The sequence below is a fragment of the Caretta caretta genome, chromosome 4, assembly GCF_965140235.1.
Source record: "Caretta caretta isolate rCarCar2 chromosome 4, rCarCar1.hap1, whole genome shotgun sequence".
Classification (NCBI taxonomy): Eukaryota; Metazoa; Chordata; order Testudines; family Cheloniidae; genus Caretta; species Caretta caretta.
Window position 1 is genome coordinate 73,476,069 of NC_134209.1, and position 20,756 is coordinate 73,496,824.

At 40.8% G+C, this 20,756-nt stretch overlaps 1 protein-coding gene across 4 annotated transcripts in view; it reads left to right on the plus strand.

The window, feature by feature from the left end:
- Positions 1–11,321: 11,321 nt before the first annotated feature.
- The window catches only part of TMEM144 (transmembrane protein 144), a 29,854-nt gene continuing 20,419 nt past the window's right edge, over positions 11,322–20,756 (plus strand). Inside the window, exons 1-7 of one of the 4 annotated variants that reach the window (XM_075127767.1) lie at positions 11,323–11,648; positions 12,634–12,784; positions 15,131–15,331; positions 16,942–17,064; positions 18,189–18,288; positions 18,807–18,887; positions 20,595–20,676. In XM_075127767.1, the coding sequence (XP_074983868.1) occupies positions 15,193–15,331; positions 16,942–17,064; positions 18,189–18,288; positions 18,807–18,887; positions 20,595–20,676 (525 nt within the window). In that variant the 5' untranslated portion in view covers positions 11,323–11,648; positions 12,634–12,784; positions 15,131–15,192. Of the gene's footprint in view, positions 11,649–12,633; positions 12,785–15,130; positions 15,332–16,941; positions 17,065–18,188; positions 18,289–18,806; positions 18,888–20,594; positions 20,677–20,756 lie in introns of all 4 variants that reach the window. The other 3 variants (XM_048847570.2, XM_048847569.2, XM_075127768.1) reach the window with 3 other exon arrangements.

The window sequence follows — 20,756 nt, forward strand, 5'->3', positions numbered from 1 at the left end:
GCATTTGCTCCAACCTCTCAGACAGAGACAAACACCTACAAGATCTCTATCAAGCATTCTTACAACTACAATACCCACCTGCTGAAGTGAAGAAGCGGACTGACAAAGCCAGAAGAGTACCCAGAAGTCACCTACTACAGGACAGGCCTAACAAAGAAAATAACAGAACGCCACTAGCCGTCACCTTCAGCCCCCAACTAAAACCTCTCCAACGCATTATCAAGGATCCTGAAGGATGACCCATCACTCTCACAAATCTTGGGAGACAGGCCAGTCCTTACCTACAGACAGCCCCCCAACCTGAAGCAAATACTCACCAGCAACTACATACCACACAACAGAACCACTATCCCAGGAACCTATCCTTGCAACAAAGCCCGTTGCCAACTGTGCCCACATATCTATTCAGGGGACACCATCACAGGACCTAATAACATCAGCCACACTATCAGAGGCTCGTTCACCTGCACATCTACCAATGTGATATATGCCATCATGTGCAAGCAATGCCCCTCTGCCATGTACATTGGTCAAACTGGACAGTCTCTACGTAAAAGAATAAATGGACACAAATCAGATGTCCAGAATTATAACATTCATAAACCAGTCAGAGAACACTTCAATCTCTCTGATCACGCGATTACAGACATGAAAGTTGCGATATTACAACAGAAAAACTTCAAAACCAGACTCCAGCGAGAGACTGCTGAATTGGAATTCATTTGCAAATTGGATACAATTAACTTAGGCTTGAATAGAGACCAGGAGTGGCTAAGTCATTATGCAAGGTAACCTATTTCCCCTTGTTTTTTCCTCCCCCTTCTTCCCCCCCCCCCCCCCCCACTGTTCCTCAGACGTTCTTGTTAAACCCTGTGCTGGAAATGGCCCACGTTGATTATTATACACATTGTAAGGAGAGTGATCACTTTAGATAAGCTATTACCAGCAGGAGAGTGGGGTGGGTGGAGAGAAAATCATTTGAAGTGATAAACACCCATTTTTTCATGGTCTGTGTGTATAAAACATCCTCACTGCATTTTCCACTTTATGCATCCGATGAAGTGAGCTGTAGCTCACGAAAGCTTATGCTCAAATAAATTGGTTAGTCTCTAAGGTGCCACAAGTACTCCTTTTCTTTTTGCGAATACACACTAATACGGCTGCTACTCTGAAACCGGTAATCATCAAGTGATCCATACCCTGTTGCTCATTCCCAGTTTCTGGCAAATAGAGGCTAGGGACACCATTCCTGCCCATCCTGGCTAATAGCAATTGATGGGCCTATCCTCCATGAATTTATCTAGTTCTTTTTTTAACCCTGTTAAGGTCTTGGCCTTCACAACATCCTCTGGCAAGGAGTTCCACAGTTTGACTGGGTGTTGTGTGAAGAAATACTTCCTTTATTTGTTTTAAACCTGCTGCCTATTAATTTCATTTGGTGACCCCTAGTTCTTGTGTTATGAGAAGTAGTAAACAACACTTCCTTATCTACTTTCTCTACTCCAGTCATAATTTTATAAACCTGAATCATATCTCCCCTTAGCTGTCTCTTTTCCATGCTGAAAAATCCCAGTCTTATTAATCACTCCTCATATGGAAGCCATTCCATACCCCTAATCATTTCTTTTTCTGAACCTTTTCCAATTCCAATATATCTTTTTTGAGATGGGCAACCACATCTGCACACAGTATTCAAGATGTGGGCGTACCATGGATTTATATAGAGGCAACATGATATTTTCTGTCCCATTATCTATCCCTTTCTTAATTATTCCCAGCATGCTGTTCACTTTTTTGACTGCTGCTGCACATTGAGTGGATGTTTTGAGAGAACTATCCACAATGACTCCAAGATCTCTTTCTTGAGTGGTAACAGCTAATTTAGACCCCATCATTTTATATGTACAGTTGGGATTATGCTTTTCAATGTGCATTACTTTGCATTTATCAACATTAAATTTTATCTGCCATTTTGTTGCCCAGTCACCCAGTTTTGAGAGATCCTTTTGTAGCTCTTCGCAGTCTGCCTGGATCTTAACTATCTTTAGTAATTTTGTATCATATGCAAATTTTGCCACCTCACTGTTTACCCCTTTTTCCAGATCATTTATGAATATGTTGAATAGGACTGGTCCCAGAACAGACCCCTAGGGGACACCACTATTTACCTCTCTCCATTCTGAAAACTGACCATTTATATCTACCCTTTGTTTCCTATCTTTTAACCAGTTACCAGTCCATGAGAGCACCTTCCCTCTTATCCAGTGGTAGCTTACTTTGCGTAAGTGCCTTTGGTGAGGCTTTCTGTCAAAGGCTTTCTGAAAATCTAAGTACATTATATCCATTGGATCCCCTTGGTCCACATGCTTGTTGACCCCCTCAAAGAATTCAGACAACAAACTTGCCCCAAGGGTCATGTAATCGCTCCTCCTCCACCTGGAGAACTCCCTCGCAAAACTCCCCTGTTAGCCACTCCTGTTCGCTAGCTCCTCTGGTCACTGTTCACTAGCTAGGAATGTCAGTTTGTTTATTGACTTGTGAAATCCACCACCATCTGTACCTGAGTATTTGGAAGAAACCCAGCCCGATTTATGGCTCTAGGAGACAGTGCCACCCAAGCTGCTATTGCTTGTGCTAAGACTGCTTCAAGCTCCTGACCAGCTGGAAGCCTGCATCTACACCAACTTTTCTACTAGGCAGTCAATGTGGCCTTTGGCCAAACTGTGGGCAGTTCAAATAGCATGAGCAGCAGCCTTCTCCAGCAGGCTAGTGGATTAGACATGGGACTGAATGTTAAGATATCTGCATTCAAACCAAAGCTCTGACCCAGACCCGTTTTGTTGTCTTAGGCAAGTTACTTAATCTCTCTGACTCAGATTCCACATCTCTAAAATTGGGATGATAAATAGTTACCTATTTTACAGGGACGTTGTTATAATTAATTCACGAGAATGCATGCTAAACCTCCAGTGCATGTGGCCTATGGTTGGAACAGCCTCCCACATACTGACAAGCCATACTCTGTACTCTGTGTCCCTCTTAACATTCAGGATTTCTTCCTCTTTCTTCTCACCTAAATCCCTCCTTGTGGCCCTTTCCTTCCTATATCTTCTCTGTATATCTGTATATCTTTGTTTGTCTAGTCCACTTTACAATGTAAACTCTTTATGACAGAGCACGTTTCTTACTCTGTAAAACAAAATGCATATGAACAGCACAAGGGAAACCATTTATAATTACTTAGTGATAATGTTACTATTATCATGACAGCCTGCTTAACAGCTGTCATATTTCATCCCAGAAGTGCACAGTGCATGCCAATGTTGTCTGCCTAAGAGTGAATGAAATAATCCCTGACGAGTTTGTAAAGCACTTTGCAATAAAAGGTGCTCTATAAATGGAACTGCTTGTAATATTCAAAATTTGGAAACTCCCTCCCAGTTTTGTCATTTTCCATTTTAGTAAATGCTACATATATTGATTCCATTCTCCTCACATAGAAACCCTGGGATGCTGGGAGAAGCAATGAAGCTGAACTACACATGGCTGTTTTTGTTAAACTACATGGTTAATATACATAATATCTTTTCATATTTAACACTTTAGGTTGTGGAACAGCTTCCTCTGTGATGTCCACACATCCCTGGGAATGCTGTTTAGGGAAGTGCTGCTGCAGAACCAGCAGAGGGAGCCCAAAACATTCAGTTTGATTATTCCCAAAAAATAGTGACATGAGCTAAGGTTTCAACTTTCTTTTTAAAAAGAAAAGGAGTATTTGTGGCACCTTAGAGACTAACCAATTTATTTGAGCATGAGCTTTATTTGAGAAAGCTCATGCTCAAATAAATTGGTTAGTGAAAGCTCATGCTCAAATAAATTGGTTAGTAGAAAGCTCATGCTCAAATAAATTGGTTAGTCTCTAAGGTGCCACAAGTACTCCTTTTCTTTTTGCGAATACAGACTAACACGGCTGTTCCTCTGAAAACTTTCTTTTTGTTCATTTGGCGTCATGTTGTTATTGGCTCCCCCCTCTCCCCTCCTCCACACATTTTAACCTGCTTGCTGGACATGGATGAGACAGACAGAAAATTCAAATATAACTTTTAATTCCCATTTACATCTTTTGGAAACCCTTCCCTCCCTCCAGGTCCCTGGTTTGAGGGTAAGATAGGCCTTAGGATATACTGTGACCAATAATATATCCTTGTGGGGAATCTGCCTTAGCGTCTGCCGTGTGTTAATTAACCCACATTATTACAGGACCCCAAACTCCTTTCTATACAGAGCAATAAAGGGTCCAGAGGGATCCATTCTGTTACCCCTTTTGTTCAATGTGTATAGAAAGCCATTGGGAGGGTTAGAGAGAAGACATGGGCTATAATGTATTCAATACACAGATGACACAGCTCTACAACTTCATCATTTCTGTCATGGTAGCTGCAGGGAACAAATAACCGAGTGAGGTGCGGGGAGCAGGGGCTGGCTGAGGATCAAGCTAAACAAGGAAGAGGTATTAGAAATTAGAGGAATTAGAGGAATTAGAGCTGGTCAGAATTTTTCAGACAAAAACTAGTGACAAATTTTTTGCAACAATTGCAAAATTCCCCATTTTTGGACAAGTTCCAGTAGTGACGGTAGGTGGGAAGACACTATCTTTTATCTTGGACATCTGGAGAGGATGTGGGCTAGAGTGCAACATATTGGCTTTGTATTGGGGTTCTCAGTGTGTGAGGATTGGCATTATATCTGAGTAGTTCAATGTTAAAGATTTTTACCATTTTGCATTAGTATATAATTATTAAAATCATGAAAAAGGAACACTGCATCTGGAAAACAGATCCATCTCCTTCACACAGCACAGTATTTGAACATTATAGTGTGGCCTTTTGTTCCTCTTGGATACACTGCAGCTAAATTGTTTCCATAGAGACATCATCCACTTCATCTCCGTAAGTGTCACACACATACACTGTGGTGAAATTGACTGATTTACCACCTCCTATCTATGCCTTACAGTTATGAATGGTTCTGAGGACCTATTAGCTGAAAATGCTGTATGTCATTACTAAGGATGATGTAGATTTGTACTTTGAAATATGAAACATTTTACTTCTGAAGGTTTATGCTGTATTTCTAAAGAGATTGATTGGAACTGCCATCTGGAAACAATATTCTAAAAAGATAAAAGGAAAATGTTTGTTTCATGACCAAAAATGCTGACTAACAGTCTAGGCTTTAATTGGTCTGGGTAATATCCTTACAGAGGGATTTGTAAAAAGCCTCCTGGAGGGTGCTGAAATCCCCTGCAGAGCACCTGATTTTGGCACTCAAACAAACTGGAGGATTTTCAAAGGAGTACTTATTCTTTGCAGATCTGCACTCTGTTTCTGGTGCTCAGGTTCAGCTGGGATCCCAGCCAGCAATATTTTCTAAACATCACTGCTAAACAACAGCATCGTCTCCAGGCAATGCTGTTTCTCAGGGGCATGTCTGACTGGCTGGGACAGTAAAATGACCTCAGCGTACCTGACCTGATAGAGGGGAGAAGAGAAAATGGTGGAGGAGAGAAGAAATTGGTCACTTTTTCCTCAGAGTTATATCTGTTCTCAAATGCTGCAGAAGTGGAATGTGAAGCAGATAAGAGACAGTAACTGAGAGTTGGGCCCTTAGTACATTATAGTGGCCACGGATTTCGGTATTGACTTTGTGAGGGTAATGGATTTGGGCTCCCACAGTGCCCCTGTGGTAGAGTTGCCAACTCTCCAGGATTGGCCTAGAGTCTCCCGGAATTGGCATCGACCTCCCAGTGACTATTGGAAGCAATCCGGGAGATTTTAATAGGATATTTTAAGAAAATGACATTACATCATGTTGAGGGGGAAAATCTCCTGGAATAGCTTCAGTCAGAGTTGGCAACCCTACCTGTGGGGTGCAACAAGTCCCTGTACTCACCCTCTCTTCAGCATCTAATGGCCAACAGCACAGTTCCAGATGTGGGAGACTCAGTCTTCCAGCTGGGCCCCATGGGACTCTACCCCTTCTGAGGTTATCAAAGATCAAACAAAAATAACCACCGCAAGCCCTTTGTGGAACTCCCTTCCCTCAGTGGGCCCTCAGCAGGGCGCAGCACATTTCAGCACCCACTGGCAAGTTACTGGTAAGAGTTCTAGAGTATTAGTTCAGTGTCTGGCCTTCTTTCCCCCAGGGGACTAAGACAGGCAATGGTTGTGCACACAGTCCCTATTCCCAGCCACACTGTATTCCACAAGGCTGAAACCAAGGCTGCTGCCAACTAAGCAGAGTTTCTCCTTCTTAAGGCCCCTCCTGCAGGCCTGACCTGGCTTGCAGGTGTGGTGGGGCAGGGATCTTGAGCCCCTAGCAGCGCCTTAAACACTTTCCTGCCCCCATTGCGGGCTTTGTATGCCCCATCACTGGGGCCAGTAGTATTTAGAAAACTATTCAATATAATACATAATCATTTTAGAATATACTTGTACTACTATGGCTGTTTCTTACTCTGAGTTTTACTAACAGGAGGGGGGCCCCCAAACTTAATTGGGGTCTCTAGGCAGTACCATAATGCAAACAAATTATAATGTTATAACAGTTACTGATTATGACAGTTTGCTTTCACATACTGTCTCACTTCGCCTCAGAAAGGGGCTGCATATACCAATACTCTAGGTTGGGGGGGGTATATTGTTATACTATTAGATGTTAATGGCTGCCATCAAGCATGTCTTTGATCTATAGGTACTCACAGAAACATAGACAGGTAGCACTGGAAGGGACCTCGAGAAGTCATCTAGTCCAGTCCTCCCCCAACTCCTTGTCATGCTGAGGCAGAACCAAATCAGCCTAGACCATCCCTGACAGGTATTAAAAACCTCGAACAATGGGGATTGCAAAACCTCCTTTGGAAGCCTGTTTCAGTTCCTAATTATCCTTAGCATTAGTCCTGATCTATACTACAAACTTATATCAATATGTCACTCAGGCATGTGGAAAACCCACACCCCTGAGCGACGTAGTTATCCCGACCTAACCCCCAGTGTAGACAGCATGATGTTGACACGAGGGCTTCTCCCATCATCTCCCCAAGAGGCAGTAGCTAGGTTGGAGTACCTATGCCCAGGGGAGAAACTCTCCCCTCAGCATATGTAGCATCTTCACTAAGCACTACAGTAGTCAGCTGCACCCAGTGCAGCGCTGTAAGCAAACCCTCTGAAGGTTTTCCTAATATCTAATTTAACTCTCCCTTGCTGCAGGTTAAGCCCATTACTTTGTATCTTACCTTCACGGAACATGGAGTACAGTTGCTCACTGTCCTCTTTATAAACAGCTTTTAACATATATGAAGACTTATCAGGTTCCCCGGAATCTTCTTTTCTCATGACTAAACATGCCCAGTTTTTTTTACCTTTCCTCAGAAGTCAGGTTTTCTAAACTTTTTATCATTTTTTGTTGTTCTGGACTCTCTCCAGTTTGTCCACATCTTTCTGTAAGTCTGTTGCCGGAACAGGATAAAGTACTCCAGCTCAGGCCTCATCAGTGCCGAGAAGAGCAGGACAATTATGTCTCATGTCTTACACAGAACACTCCTGTTAATATACCCCAGAATATTTGCCTTTTTCACAGCTGCATCACATTGTTGACTCATTCAATTTGTGATCCACTATAATTCCCAGATCCTTCAGTGCAGTACCACTGCCAAGCCTGTTATTCCCCATTTTGTAGTTGTGTATTTGTTTTTTCCTTCCTTTGCACTTGTCATTATTGAATTTCATCTTGCTGATTTCAGACCAGTTCTCCAATTTGTCATGGTCATTTTGAACTATAATCTTGTCCTCAAAAGTGCTAGCAAGCCCTCCCAGCTTGGTGCCATCCACAAGTTTAATGAGCATACTCTCCCCTCCATACTCTCCACTCCATTAACCAAGTCATTAATGAAAATATTGACTAATACTAGACCCAGAACAGACCCATGCAGGTTCCCACCAGAAACATCCCCCCAATATGACAGTAGACCATTGATAAGTACTCTTTGAGTATGGTCTTTCAATCAGTTGTGCATCCACCTTACAGTAATTTCATTTAGCCCACATTTCCCTCGTTTGCTGATGAGAATGTCATGTGGGACCGGGTCAAAAGCCTTACTAAAAATCAAGATATATCACATCTACAGCTTTCCCCCAAGCCACTAGGCCAGTAACCCTGTCAAAGAAGGAAGTTAGGTTGGTTTGGCATTGTTAAAAGCTGATGGGCCTGCTAATCACCCTTCATTCAGGCTAAATGAAAGATGCAATAGATCTCCTTTATGGCGTAAAATAGGAGGAGACAATAGAAGCCTAAGGCACTAGGCTGCATGCAGGGCCAATTAGAAGTTGAGCCATATGGGCCAAGGGGGGTTTCTGGGGCCTGATTGCAAATGCAGGAGCTTAGGCATTGATTGGTTGCTGGGTGGAGAGAGCCAAAAGAAAGCCAGAAAAGCAGTCATGAGTGTGGGCCTGACAGGGAGCAGAGTTTGCATCAAAGAAATACCTGAAAAGGAAAAATTGATATTTTTCCTTCTAATGGAAATAGCCCGGCTATGCCTCAGATATGGACTAACCACTCAGCCCAAAGATACAACATATTATTTTTACATTTGTTTGATATTTTAAAAATAGTTGTCCCTAATATTTTTACAAATTTTTAAAGATATTTGTATCTGGCAAAAGGTTGGTTCACAGCATGCTCTCTTTCTGCTTCAATCTGCAGCAATGTTATAATGATGCCTTTGTCACAACTCTACCGTTCCCTGTGCATCACATTCTAATATCACAAACAAGGATCCAGATAGCCTCACCCAGACCTGTGCATGGAGGCCCCTCCCAAGTGGATTTCACCTATCCCATGAAGGAAGTGTGTACATATGTCTATAAAATCAACCAACGACACTGCTCTGTCCCCCCAATCCTTTCATGTGATCACACAGATGGCTTTCCCAGGGTCAGTCTGTGTTGGAGCAAGGATTAGGAGTTGGGTATACAATGGGGAAGAGGGTGGGAAATGCAATCATCCACCAACTATTCTCAAAGAGTAACTAAAAGAGTTGATACAGCGATAAACTACCTTTCCATTTAGCCAATCCAGATAGGAAACAGCAAGGGCAGTCACAATCAAAGGAATCCTGATGGCACGGTTGCTCTATCTCAGCCAGATTGCCATGGAGCGGGTTGAGTGTGCTGGGGTTCCAGCACCAGTGTAGAGGCACCGGATCTCCATACCGCTGGCTCTTGTCCATGAGGATTCCAAGGGTATGAGTAATTTGGGGAGGAATCTCAACTAATTTCTTGCAAGGGGGTGAGAGGAAGGTACACACATGCAAACATCTTCAAAGATTTGTAGAAAACTTTGCACCCTCCAAGTATTTCAGTATTGCAGGATCAAGGCCAGGATTATAACTTCATTGTGGAATCCAGCCTGGCAATGCAAATACCATTAGATCGAAGGCTATATCATGCACTGTAAATACCATATCCCAAAACTACAAGTGGGAATTCAGCCAGTTATTAGTGCCGCATGTTTTGTTTCTATCTAAATGTTCTCCTCCATTCCTATTTACTTTTGCATAAAAATTTGTCTCTACTTGGTACAACCCCACAGTTTTCCAAAAGGTGAGTGAATTTAAATTACCAGTGGGAGCCGCGATCGGCCAAACCTGCGGATGCGGCAGGTAAACAAACCAGCCCAGGCCACCAGGGGCTTTCCCTGAACAAGCGGCGTCACAAGTTTGGGAAACGCTGGTCTAGAGATACATCTGTACATCATGGCAAGCTGTGTGTACCATATCCATGTCATCCTCAGGCAACCCACAATCCACAGAACATACAGAATAAATAAAGCAAGCAAGATTTTGCTCATGAATATCTCCACTTCTAAGAAATTATTTCAGGCATTAGCTTTGCTGTTTTATTTAGAAAATATAAGACAGTTGAAAAAGAACCTGACACTCTCAAATTAAGGTTCAATAATATCAAAAATAAAAAGTGAAGAAACAAACAAGTTGAAGATACTGTATACTTTAAACCTGAAGACAGGTGACAAAAGTGGTTAAGCAGCAAAGTGGAATGGGCGGGCAGGAATGCATAGGAGCAGAGGGAGAGTGCGGCAGGAGTTTGGGCGAGAGTGGAGGAAAACAGAAGGGGGAAATTGAAAATGCCAGAATTAAGGCACAACCTTAATTCTGTCCCCTTGTGAATTATGATACAGTCAGTCTCTAATTACATGATCAATCACTAGTTTTTCCACAAGACCCCAGCCAGGTAATTCCATTCAGGAGAACAGGATTATTCTATCCCTGCTTCCACAACAGAGTGATACTGGGCAAGTCATTTAAACCAAAATTTTCCCATGTGATCACTAATTGTGTGTTCCTCATTTTTGGGTTCTCAAGCTTGATTTACCTGGGACTAGATTTGCAGAACTGCTGAGCGCTCATTACTGCATATGAAATAGATTAGAGTGGTGCTTTGAATTTATGAAGTGGTATAAAAATGTTAAATCCTCTGAAAAATCAGGTCCTAGGCATTTCAAATTGAGCACCAAAAAGTACCGGAAACTTTTGATCTTAATCTCTGTATGCCTCAGTTCCACATCTGTAAAATGGGGATAATATCACCCCTGATCTCACAGGAGTGATGTGAAAATAAATATTGATGTTTGTGAAGCATTCAGATACTGTAGTGATAAGCGCTACAGAAACACCTGTGAGGAAGTTAACAATTCTGTTTCCAGAGCAAGGGTTGAATAGCATGCAGTAAATGGGGCCACTCATTGAACAATAAGGAGAAAACTGAATAGTGAATAGCAGCTCATTAACTGAGCACCATTCTTGTGCACAGAATGATGCATGAAAAAATAGCATGTAACCATGTAATTAAGGGCTGTATTGTAATGCACAGGCACAAGCGGGGTGAATACAGGTTGCACAGGCAACCTTCAATCTGGCATTTCTGAAATTTTGAGCACTTGACTGCCACCTCAATAACGTTCTTTTAACTATTTTTGTGTGCATATGTATCTCCACAAAAAAAAACTTAATTAAGATCTAGTTAAAGCTGCAGGCACATATCAGTGTTGTGAGTGCCTATTTCCATTCAAAGCATTTGAGGGTTTGGGGTTTTGTTTGTTTGTTTGTTTGTTTTTAAGAAGCCTTTAAGCATTAGAAATCCCCAAAATATAGAGTTAAATTAAGCCTGCACTTCCGAAACGCTGCACCGAAACTGCCTGCAGCCCTTACTCCTCCTCCTGCTTCTGCTTCTGGCAGTGCCCTGGACTCGTGATCAGACCCAAGCACATGACATGAAGCAGCTGCTGATACAGCGGAGCCACAAGAGGGAAGAAGACGGGAACAGAGGTCTGAATCAGAAGGCTGTTCTGCTTCATTGGCAGTTTGGGAGTTATCCCTTCCCCTCTCAACACACATGTCGTATGACAAGTTCCCTTCAGTATTAAATGTGCCCAAAAGATAATAAATGAATGAAAGAGAAGGACGGGTGGGTGGGAGCCTTGATCACATGAGGAGAAGCAGGAACTGGAGCTGGGCACCGGCAGTTTCTGCAGAGCAAGTCCGTGCAGGAAGTCGGAACTTCAAAGAAACAATTGTAAGTAAAGTCACTGTAAAGGAAAACACATTTATGTGCCTAGTATTTTGTAATGTGAGCAAAGTGATTGCAAGGAGAGTCACATAGATACACTAGTAAAAGTGGAATATTAAGGGGAGACACATTTATAAAGCGCAGAAGTAAAGGAGATGTGAATTTCAAAAATCAAATGGGTAGAGAGAAATGAAACTATCCAGCAGTTGGATTGACAGAGTAAATAGGTAAGCCCATATTATCACTTCATTAAAATCAAAGTAAGATACTGCCATTTAAATTAAACAATTTTAAATAATATCAATACTTTTTAATGATATGATCATGTAAAGGCAATGAATGAAGTGAATGAAAGCCCAAAGGAGAGGATGTACTGTGCCTATAATGAAAAGGAGGACTTGTGGCACCTTAGAGACTAACCAAGTTATTTGAGCATAAGCTCTCGGAAGTGAGCTGTAGCTCACGAAAGCTTATGCTCAAATAAATTGGTTAGTCTCTAAGATGCCACAAGTACTCCTGTTCTTTTTGCGAATACAGACTAACACGGCTGCTACTCTGAAACCTGTGCCTATAATGCTTCTGTGGGTATGTTAATGCTTCTCTCAGTGTGGTAATATGCCTAATTAATGCTTCTGGAGTGAGTGAGATGAAAGGGGTGAAATATCTGCTGATGTAAGTGAGCGAGGCTACACGGAAGTCTCTAGAGCTGAGCCCACTTCCAACAAGACACAATTTCAGCCTAGGCCCTCTACACAAGAACGCTGACTGTGGAAACAAATCCATTACAATCGTAATTATTAAATGGATTATCATCCATGTTGCTTTTGTTTGAAAAGGGAAAAGGATAACAGAGAGTTTGAGTTCTCAGTTACCATTTGAGTTACATTTTTGAAGAGTCGCACAATATTTGCAGATTCATATGTGAAAAAATAAATGACATGTGCCGTTATTTCATTTGTGACTGTATTTGTGATTACTTATTTCTGGCCAGATTCCACCATCGGTATTCTTGCTGGGAAGTCCTTTACTCTGAGTTAGTTCCCTTGACATCATGGAATAAGGTACTACTCAGCATGAGTAAGGGAATTAAAATCTGGCCCTTGGTGAATTGAACTGCATATTTTTTCTATGAGAGAAAAAAGGTAAGTGAGGCATTGTCTTTTACTGGGCCAACCTACCTTGTCTCTCAAATATTTTGGGACCAAGGCAGCTACAACAACACTGCAAACAACTGTTTTTTCTATGACAGGTTCAGAGCAGCAGCCGTGTAAAAGAACAGGAGTATTTGTGAGACCTTAGACACTAACTAATTTATTAGAGCATAAGCTTTCGTGGGCTACAGCCCACTTCATCGGATGCATAGAATGGAACATATAGTAAGAAGATATATATACACACATACAGAGAACATGAAAAGGTGGAAGTAGCCATACCAACTGTAAGAGGCTAATTAATTAAGATGAGCTATCGGCAGGAGAAAAAAACTTTTGTAGTGATAATCAAGATGGCCCATTCAGACAGTTGACAAGAAGGTGGGAGGATACTTAACATGGGGAAACAGATTCAATCTGCGTAATGACCCAGCCACTCCCAGTCTCTCTTCAAACCCAAGTTAATGGTATTTAGTTTGCATGTTAATTAGAGCTCAGCAGTTTCTCCTTGGAGTCTGTTTTTGAAGCTTTTCTGTGGCAAAATTGCCACTCTGTTATATTGTTTGTTTGGGGGGGGGGGGTTTGTTTTGTTTTTTTTACAAACATATAGCAAAATACTGTAAAAACTCTCTGAAACAGCTTGCGTTCTAAATAGACCAGACAGACAAAGGATGTGTGGGAAAACAGAGGCCTAGACAGGTGGAGTAAGTTGCCCCATGCTCTTCTCATGGTGGGGTACCTTCTACTCCAACCCTAAGGAATCTCCTGGTTTTTTCTTGGGTGTTCAAAGAGAAGACACCCCAACACCCTCCAGGGGGAAACATTTAAATAACTACATTCATTTCGCTCCATGTGGAGAGTAAACTTTTCACCTGCTGATCCTAGTTTCAAGCAAAACCTGTCACTCTGTTGCCGCAGTGGATAATAGGGTCAGTCCAGGAGGAATGGATGTGGGGGAACACAGCTCTTCCTCCATTGCTGAAAGCAGAGGGAGAGCTCCCTCTCTTCTTTGGCTGATCATGTAAGAATTCCCCATCTGGTTTCAACCTGCTTTAACCACTGAGGCCAACTAAGGAGCATTTGCAGTATTACCAGGATCCTAGCACCAGGAGCTACTACTTGGAAGATTGGCCAAAATCTCATCCACAAAATGAAGCCCCTCAATAAAAATGCCCTGATTTTCACAGGCCTGAGCACGTCTGAAATTCAGGTCACTTATTTTGATGACTAATATTGGAACCCAGGTTTGGAAAATTATGGCCACTGTTATTTATAAATATGTGCTACTTTTCCAATAGCAGTATTTAGTGCATCTGCGTGTGGAGATGCCAGACTGCACTGGGATGTTATTTTAGTCTAGTATAAAGAGTGGTACAAATACAGTGGTACCACATCACTATCACACCAAATACTCTCCTTTATATTTAGTTTTTGGAATCTTTACACATTAAACTTCTGCTGTCATGGACAAAGTTCAGTGATTTCGTGTGAATGAAATGTTTTACATTTCATTGCCACCTGGGGCTATTTCCTGATAAATTCCCAGCATTAGCTTTTACCCATAATCCTCTAAATGTGGTGTTTCTAATGTATTTAATATTTGTTACACGCGTCTACCTGCATGAAACAGCATTTCAGTAGTGTCTGTGACAGCAAACACTCTCTGCAAGCTTTCCCTCACTGCCTTCTTCCCAAAAGTTTCCATGGAGGTTTAAGGAAGAAACTTTATGACTTCCCTCCCACACATTCCGCAGAAAAAAACCTAGGACCCCTTAAACTCCATGGATTGTAAGAGCTGCAGCAATCCTAGGCTTCCATCCTGGCTCTGTGGAACAACTGCCCTGCACACCTTCCCCTCCATTCTGGTTTCTAGGCAATGTGGTGTGACTAGAGTCTCACTGCCAAGACTTCTTCCACCAGAGGAAGAGATTGCACTGAATTGCCTAATACTTGCTGTCAAGCAAACCCAAAAGACATCAGCCTGCTTGGTTCCAGGCAATCTCCCATAGCAACATTCTGGATCTAGGATCATTCCAACATTCCAGTATTAGCACCTGTCCATAAAGAACCACGGGCCTTCCCTTAAGCCAGATACATTTGAGTAGTCATAATTCTGTATTATGGCTGTGTCTGTTCTCTAACTACTCATGTTTTTCTCCCTAATCAAAATTTTATGGCGGTAGCTCATTAGGCTACATTATTCCTTACAAATTTTTTCAGCTTTTGGGAAGTAGAAAGCAGGACTTTTTAAACCCCCACATTACTAAAAATCAAACCCCATTAGGACTGCTATGATCCAATGACATATATTTATTTAATTCTCTTCTCTGTTTTCAGAAGCTGCCTGAAAGGATCTTCATTTAAACAGCATCACAACAAGAAGCATTTTCAGAACAGAAATGAACAGCTGGAGAGCAAATAACAGCTCCGTCAACAGCAATGGAACAGATCTCACTATTGGCTTTATGTCTTCTGCGATAGCTGTCTTTTTATTTGGGACAAATTTTGTACCTGTTAAGAAATTTGATACTGGTGATGGTAAACAATCTGTTTTTGTTTTTTAAATAGTTTTACCACTTGTAAGAACAGTGTTTTAAGTTTTACACACTTTCAGTGAGAATATGGAATCTGCTGGTTACTGAAACTTCCCGGCTATGTCTACATTCACCCCAGCACAGCCTTAAGCTACAGAGAGAGGTGGAAGAATCACAGCATTTTTAATTCACAACAATTCGTTTTGTAAATGCAATAATAAAAACGCCAGGAAGTGGAAAAACTTTGAGAGCCCCTTCTTATATCTTGCCATCCACTTACGAGAGATGGAGTATACTGCAGGATGCTGCAAGATGGAAAAGCAAAAAGTGAAGGGCCTTTCAGTCCCCCGCAGTTTGCACATTCTCAAATACACACTTCAGTGTGTAGTATTTACCCTTTGTAGCTGGTGATCTATTAAATATCTCCATCCCGTGAGTCACGTTATTGTAGATAACATTAAAAGCAATCAAAAGTAGAAACTTGAGTACTTCTGTCTTGGGAATATGATAACACGAAACAACCCCTTTAGTTTCTTACTTATGGTTTATGATTTTGCCACAGCACTTCACTTGCTTTATACGGGGGTCATGCTATATCTAGGTATATGTGAAGACATTATTATTATTTGTTGGTTATCAGAGTCCCACGATCAAAAAAGGCTTATCCCAAATTACTTTTCTGTAACCATGTCTGCATTACAGGGTGGATCCTAGCCTCTGTTTTCTCCCCTATTTGTGCCAATCCAGCACTGCAAAGGGGACAAAAAAGTGGGCTTAAATATTCAGCAAAGGATTCCCCTTGTGTAAGGGAAGTCCTGGGGAAGGAGGGGCATAAAGCCAGAAAATACTTCACCCACTCCTGGCCCCTCCGAGTACAGGATCTGCTGGGAGTGAGAGGAAATTTGGCCAGAGTGTACAACAATCTGGCTATCCTGTGTTACTGGTACAGCTCCAGGACTGTCCCACACAGTGCAAGTTAGAGCAGGGGTTCTCAAACTGGGGGTCGGGACCCCTCAGGGGGTCACGAGCTGTCAGCCTCTACCTCAAACCCCGCTTTGCCTCCAGCATTTGTAATGGTGTTAAATATATTAAAAAGTGTTTTTAATTTATAAGGGGGATCGCACTCAGAGGCTTGCTATGTGAAAGGGGTCACCAGTAAAACAAGTTTGAGAGCCACTGAGTTAGAGTAATTTCTAGGCTGTTCTAACATGTTCATGGTTCGGAGGGAAAGTAACTTAAGTCCATCCTCTTCAAGAGCCAAGCAGAGCTCATGTGCACCTGAGGATCTGGGCACTATTAACTCTGTCCAAGCAAGTGTAGTTACCAAGCATATGGAGAATGTGAGAACCCAGAAAAAGATGACTGGTTGACTGCTAACATCTTGCCTCAAAATATAACCTTTAAAAAATATTGTAACATGGCTACATAAACATCATAAGGCATAGTTCTCTAAAATATGTGACCAGATTTCAATTGTATCTGTATAATTTATCTGAGACATATTATATGAACAAGAAACAACAGGTTCACACGTACAATACTTGAAAGAAATCTTTTTTTTTTTTTAAACCATTGATGGTAACATATTCATTAGTTTGTCTGTTTTCTCCCCAGGAATGTTCTTCCAGTGGATTCTCTGTGCTGCAATATGGATAGTATCATTGGTGGTGAACCTTATTCAGCATAGCCCTACGTTTTGGCCTCTTGCTATGGTTGGGGGAAGTGTATGGGCTACAGGTAATGAGGAAGAGATCCTACTTCTTCAGAGGCACAGTAAAGCTAATTCCTCAGAGGAGGCAGAGATAACATTGAAATATTTGATATACTAAATGGATCTTTGTTATTTCTACTCTGTGGATCTCTTATTGTATGTATTACTGTGAACATGATATTTTACAGTTTTATCATTGACAGTGGTCTTCAGCAGCCTTATTTAAAAACCTAAAGTAATACAGGTACCAAATAATATCCATGTTTTAGAAGGGCTTAAGAAATAAGATGCTAAAGTTACCTTAACCATATAGCAACATAGGCTGAATGCTTACATTTTAAATGGCTATAAGAAACCTATTGGTCCAAGTTTTTTGAAAGTCCAAAGTTAAGCTTCTAAATAGGTGACCTGATTTTCAAGAGTGCTGAGCATCCAGCAGCTCCCACTGAAGCCAGTGGGAGCTGGTGGGTGATAAGCACTGTGTATTTCCTAATTTTGTCCTCAAATTGGATTGATATAAATTAAACCTTAAAGAAACATCCACCCCAAAAAAAAAAAAAAAGCATGAAATGACTAGACCCTCTAAGCTGTAGTCCAGTGCAGGGCTCTTTAATAGGAAGCATCACTGAATAAGACAGATTCTTCTCCTTAGGGACAGAAATATCTCTAAAACCTCTTTGCAGAATACAGAAATTTTCAGTTTAGTAAGTATATGGGAAAATATAAAAACTCAAGAATACTGGTCTCTTCCTATTCCTAAAACATGATTATTGCACAGTTAGACATAAATGGCATTCTCTTCTTGAGAGAAATTTAGGACCAGATACCAGGCATTCTTGTAGGGTTGAGGTGCATTAAAGACCTTACATACAATGCCTTCAGCACCTTCCTTTTGTAAGCACCAAATTCACACCAAGAATAGCTTTCAAAATTGTGGATGATGAAGAATTGAAGAAATTGTGTTTGTGTGTGCGTGCATTTGTTAAATATTTAACAACAACATCATGTCCTGCATATTGACTGATGTTGTTCAAAAGATCTGAATTTACAAACCATATTGAAATTCAAAGTACAAATATGAGCACTCAATTTTAAAACCAAAATATTTTGGCAATAGAATAATTTTGCTTTGTGTTTTTCCATATTGCAGGTAACATTACAGTTGTCCCCATTGTTAAAACCATTGGTTTAGGTCTTGGACTCTTAATCTGGGCTTCTTTTAATTTGCTAACTGGCTGGGCAAGCTCAAGGTAACTGCATTTGAACTTTAAACTGCACAACATGAATGCTGTCATTTCCTCATTAACAACTCTAATGAAAATATTCAACATGAATGCAAAAGATGTATCAAATAGAAAAGATTTTTTTTCTCCCAGTGAAATATACAGGTTAATTGTGATCCATTGTGCTCCCTTATTTGTGAGATTCTCAATAAGAGGAAAATGTTTACTGGATCTTCTTTGCAAAAGAGCCTAGATGCTCACTCATCTGATTAATTAAAATCATAGTTTTCATGTGCAAGTAAAATGCTGTTTATTTTCTTGTTTTCTTTATCATCATAATTGTGCATGGTTAAATTAATTTCTTTTAGCCTGGACATTTACATTTACATGCCTTTTGGCAAAACTTCACTAAGCATGAACCCAGTCCTGATAATCTGGACTTCAGTGGGACTACTTGCATTAGTAAGGATTTCCAAGACTGGAATCTAATTTTAAATTTAATACATGTAAATGGAATCAAATAAAGCTGTGGTTAAATATTCCAGGTTCGGCTGGTTTGGAATTGACCCAGAAGAGGTATCAAAACCCATCTTAAATTATATTGGAGCTGGACTTTCAGTGTTAAGGTAAATACTCTTCCTAATAATAAACAACTTCTTTGATTTAAAAGATCATAGATTTAGCGACTGAGGAGTTGATTTAATAGGAGAGGATGTGTGTTAGTTGAATACATTTTGCAAATGCAGTTCATTTAAAACTTAATAAGTTGTCCTATCCAGTAAGACAGAGAAATATTTTCAGAATTAGACAAATGTTAATTCCAATTCAATGGCAAAATAGGTCTTCATAAATGGAGAAGCGCATTTTTATGCCAATGGACATGTTAAATACCATCCCAGATGTAGACTGATTGATTGTCATAGTTAAATTCTTCAAATATTTCACTTTGCAAATTGTTGGGCAAAGCCTTCCCTAGAAAAGGCTATGATCTCCTGGTGGAATTTGTCTCTCATTAGTCCTTCAGAGAGGTGGAGTTTGCTGCTTCTTTGCCCCTTTCCATAGACTAGGCCACAAGACCCTTCCTCAAACCTGGCAGACTCCATAGATTCAGCTGAATCCAGGACCATCCACACCACCTCTTGCCCCCAGAGGCTCTGCAATCCCCAGCAGTGAAGCTCTGAAGCCATACTGCCAGAATTCCCCAACCATGTCATCCTCCAGGACCCCCTACAGTGCCTCCAATTCTTTATTTATATATGGGAGCAGCTATTCTATGCAAGACACTTTCCAGACACTTAGGGAGGATGGAACTCACAGTTTAAGCATTTCATCTAAGCTTCATAGGCCTGGAGGGGGAACAATGTGTGTTTGCCTGGTCTTCATGGGGGAGGCTGAAATCCCCCCTTCCCAATATTCCTTCCTATCCCCTCAGGAGGGGGAAGAACCATGCATGATGGGGACCCGCGCCATTCCTTGGCATTAAAAACCAGATTCACCTGATCAAATTTGAAAGTTAAATATGTTGGTAATTACTCCTATTTAAACCTCAATGTCCCACACTCCTACCAATAACAGAACTAGGCTTCTGAGGAGGGGCTTAACATTTTCAGTTGAGTTGAACTGAAAAACATGTAAGGCTATAAAAAACAAAACAAAAAACAAATCCAAGTACTGCCTGAGGAAATGGACCTAGAATTTCTATTCTCAGTTTATGTCCCAGGCCAAACTAAGTGCAGTAAGCTGTTGAGTCTGCTGCACAGAAGCTGTAAATGTAAAGGTGTGTTAAAAACATCCTTATTATAAACAGTTTAGTTACCATCTAGAAACACTAATTCTGGTACATGTAATATGCTTTTGCTTTTTGAAAAGAAGATCTCATTCATTTTCTCCTCTCCTTATTCTCCACCTCCACCCCATGGAGGGTGTATATAGAATTTCCCTCAGGATATCCCAGTGTACATCTGCTATAGTTTGAAAATGCGGTACTGGGCTATGACAACTGTCTTTAGAAAAATAATATAGTGATATATCAGAACAGTGACATTTACATCCTATTAATATGACAAGAGATAACTATAAGGACTGTACTACGTTTTTAAAAGTGGATTTGATCCGATTATTTACTTGTGTTTAAATTAATTAATAAGATTAATCAAGCTAGTTAAGAGTTCATTTCAAGATATACTGAAGTGTGACATTGTCAAACCAAGGATGAAAAATAAGGAACAAAATGAAAATGTGGATTATGCCTTCAACTACTTTGTTTTTGCCCTGGGGTATTAAATTTTATGAAATGATGTTTGGTACATGTTAATGTACTTTTCTCTTCACAGCACTATCATATTTCTTTTTGTAAAAAGTGAAGTTCAAAGTTCTTCAACTTCATTAGAAGCCACCCCATTACTGAGAGAGAGTGTAAGTACACTGACTGTTGTTTTACTTCACTGAAAATATGCATCAGCATAAAAAGAAAAGCAATTACTTGATGTTACCCG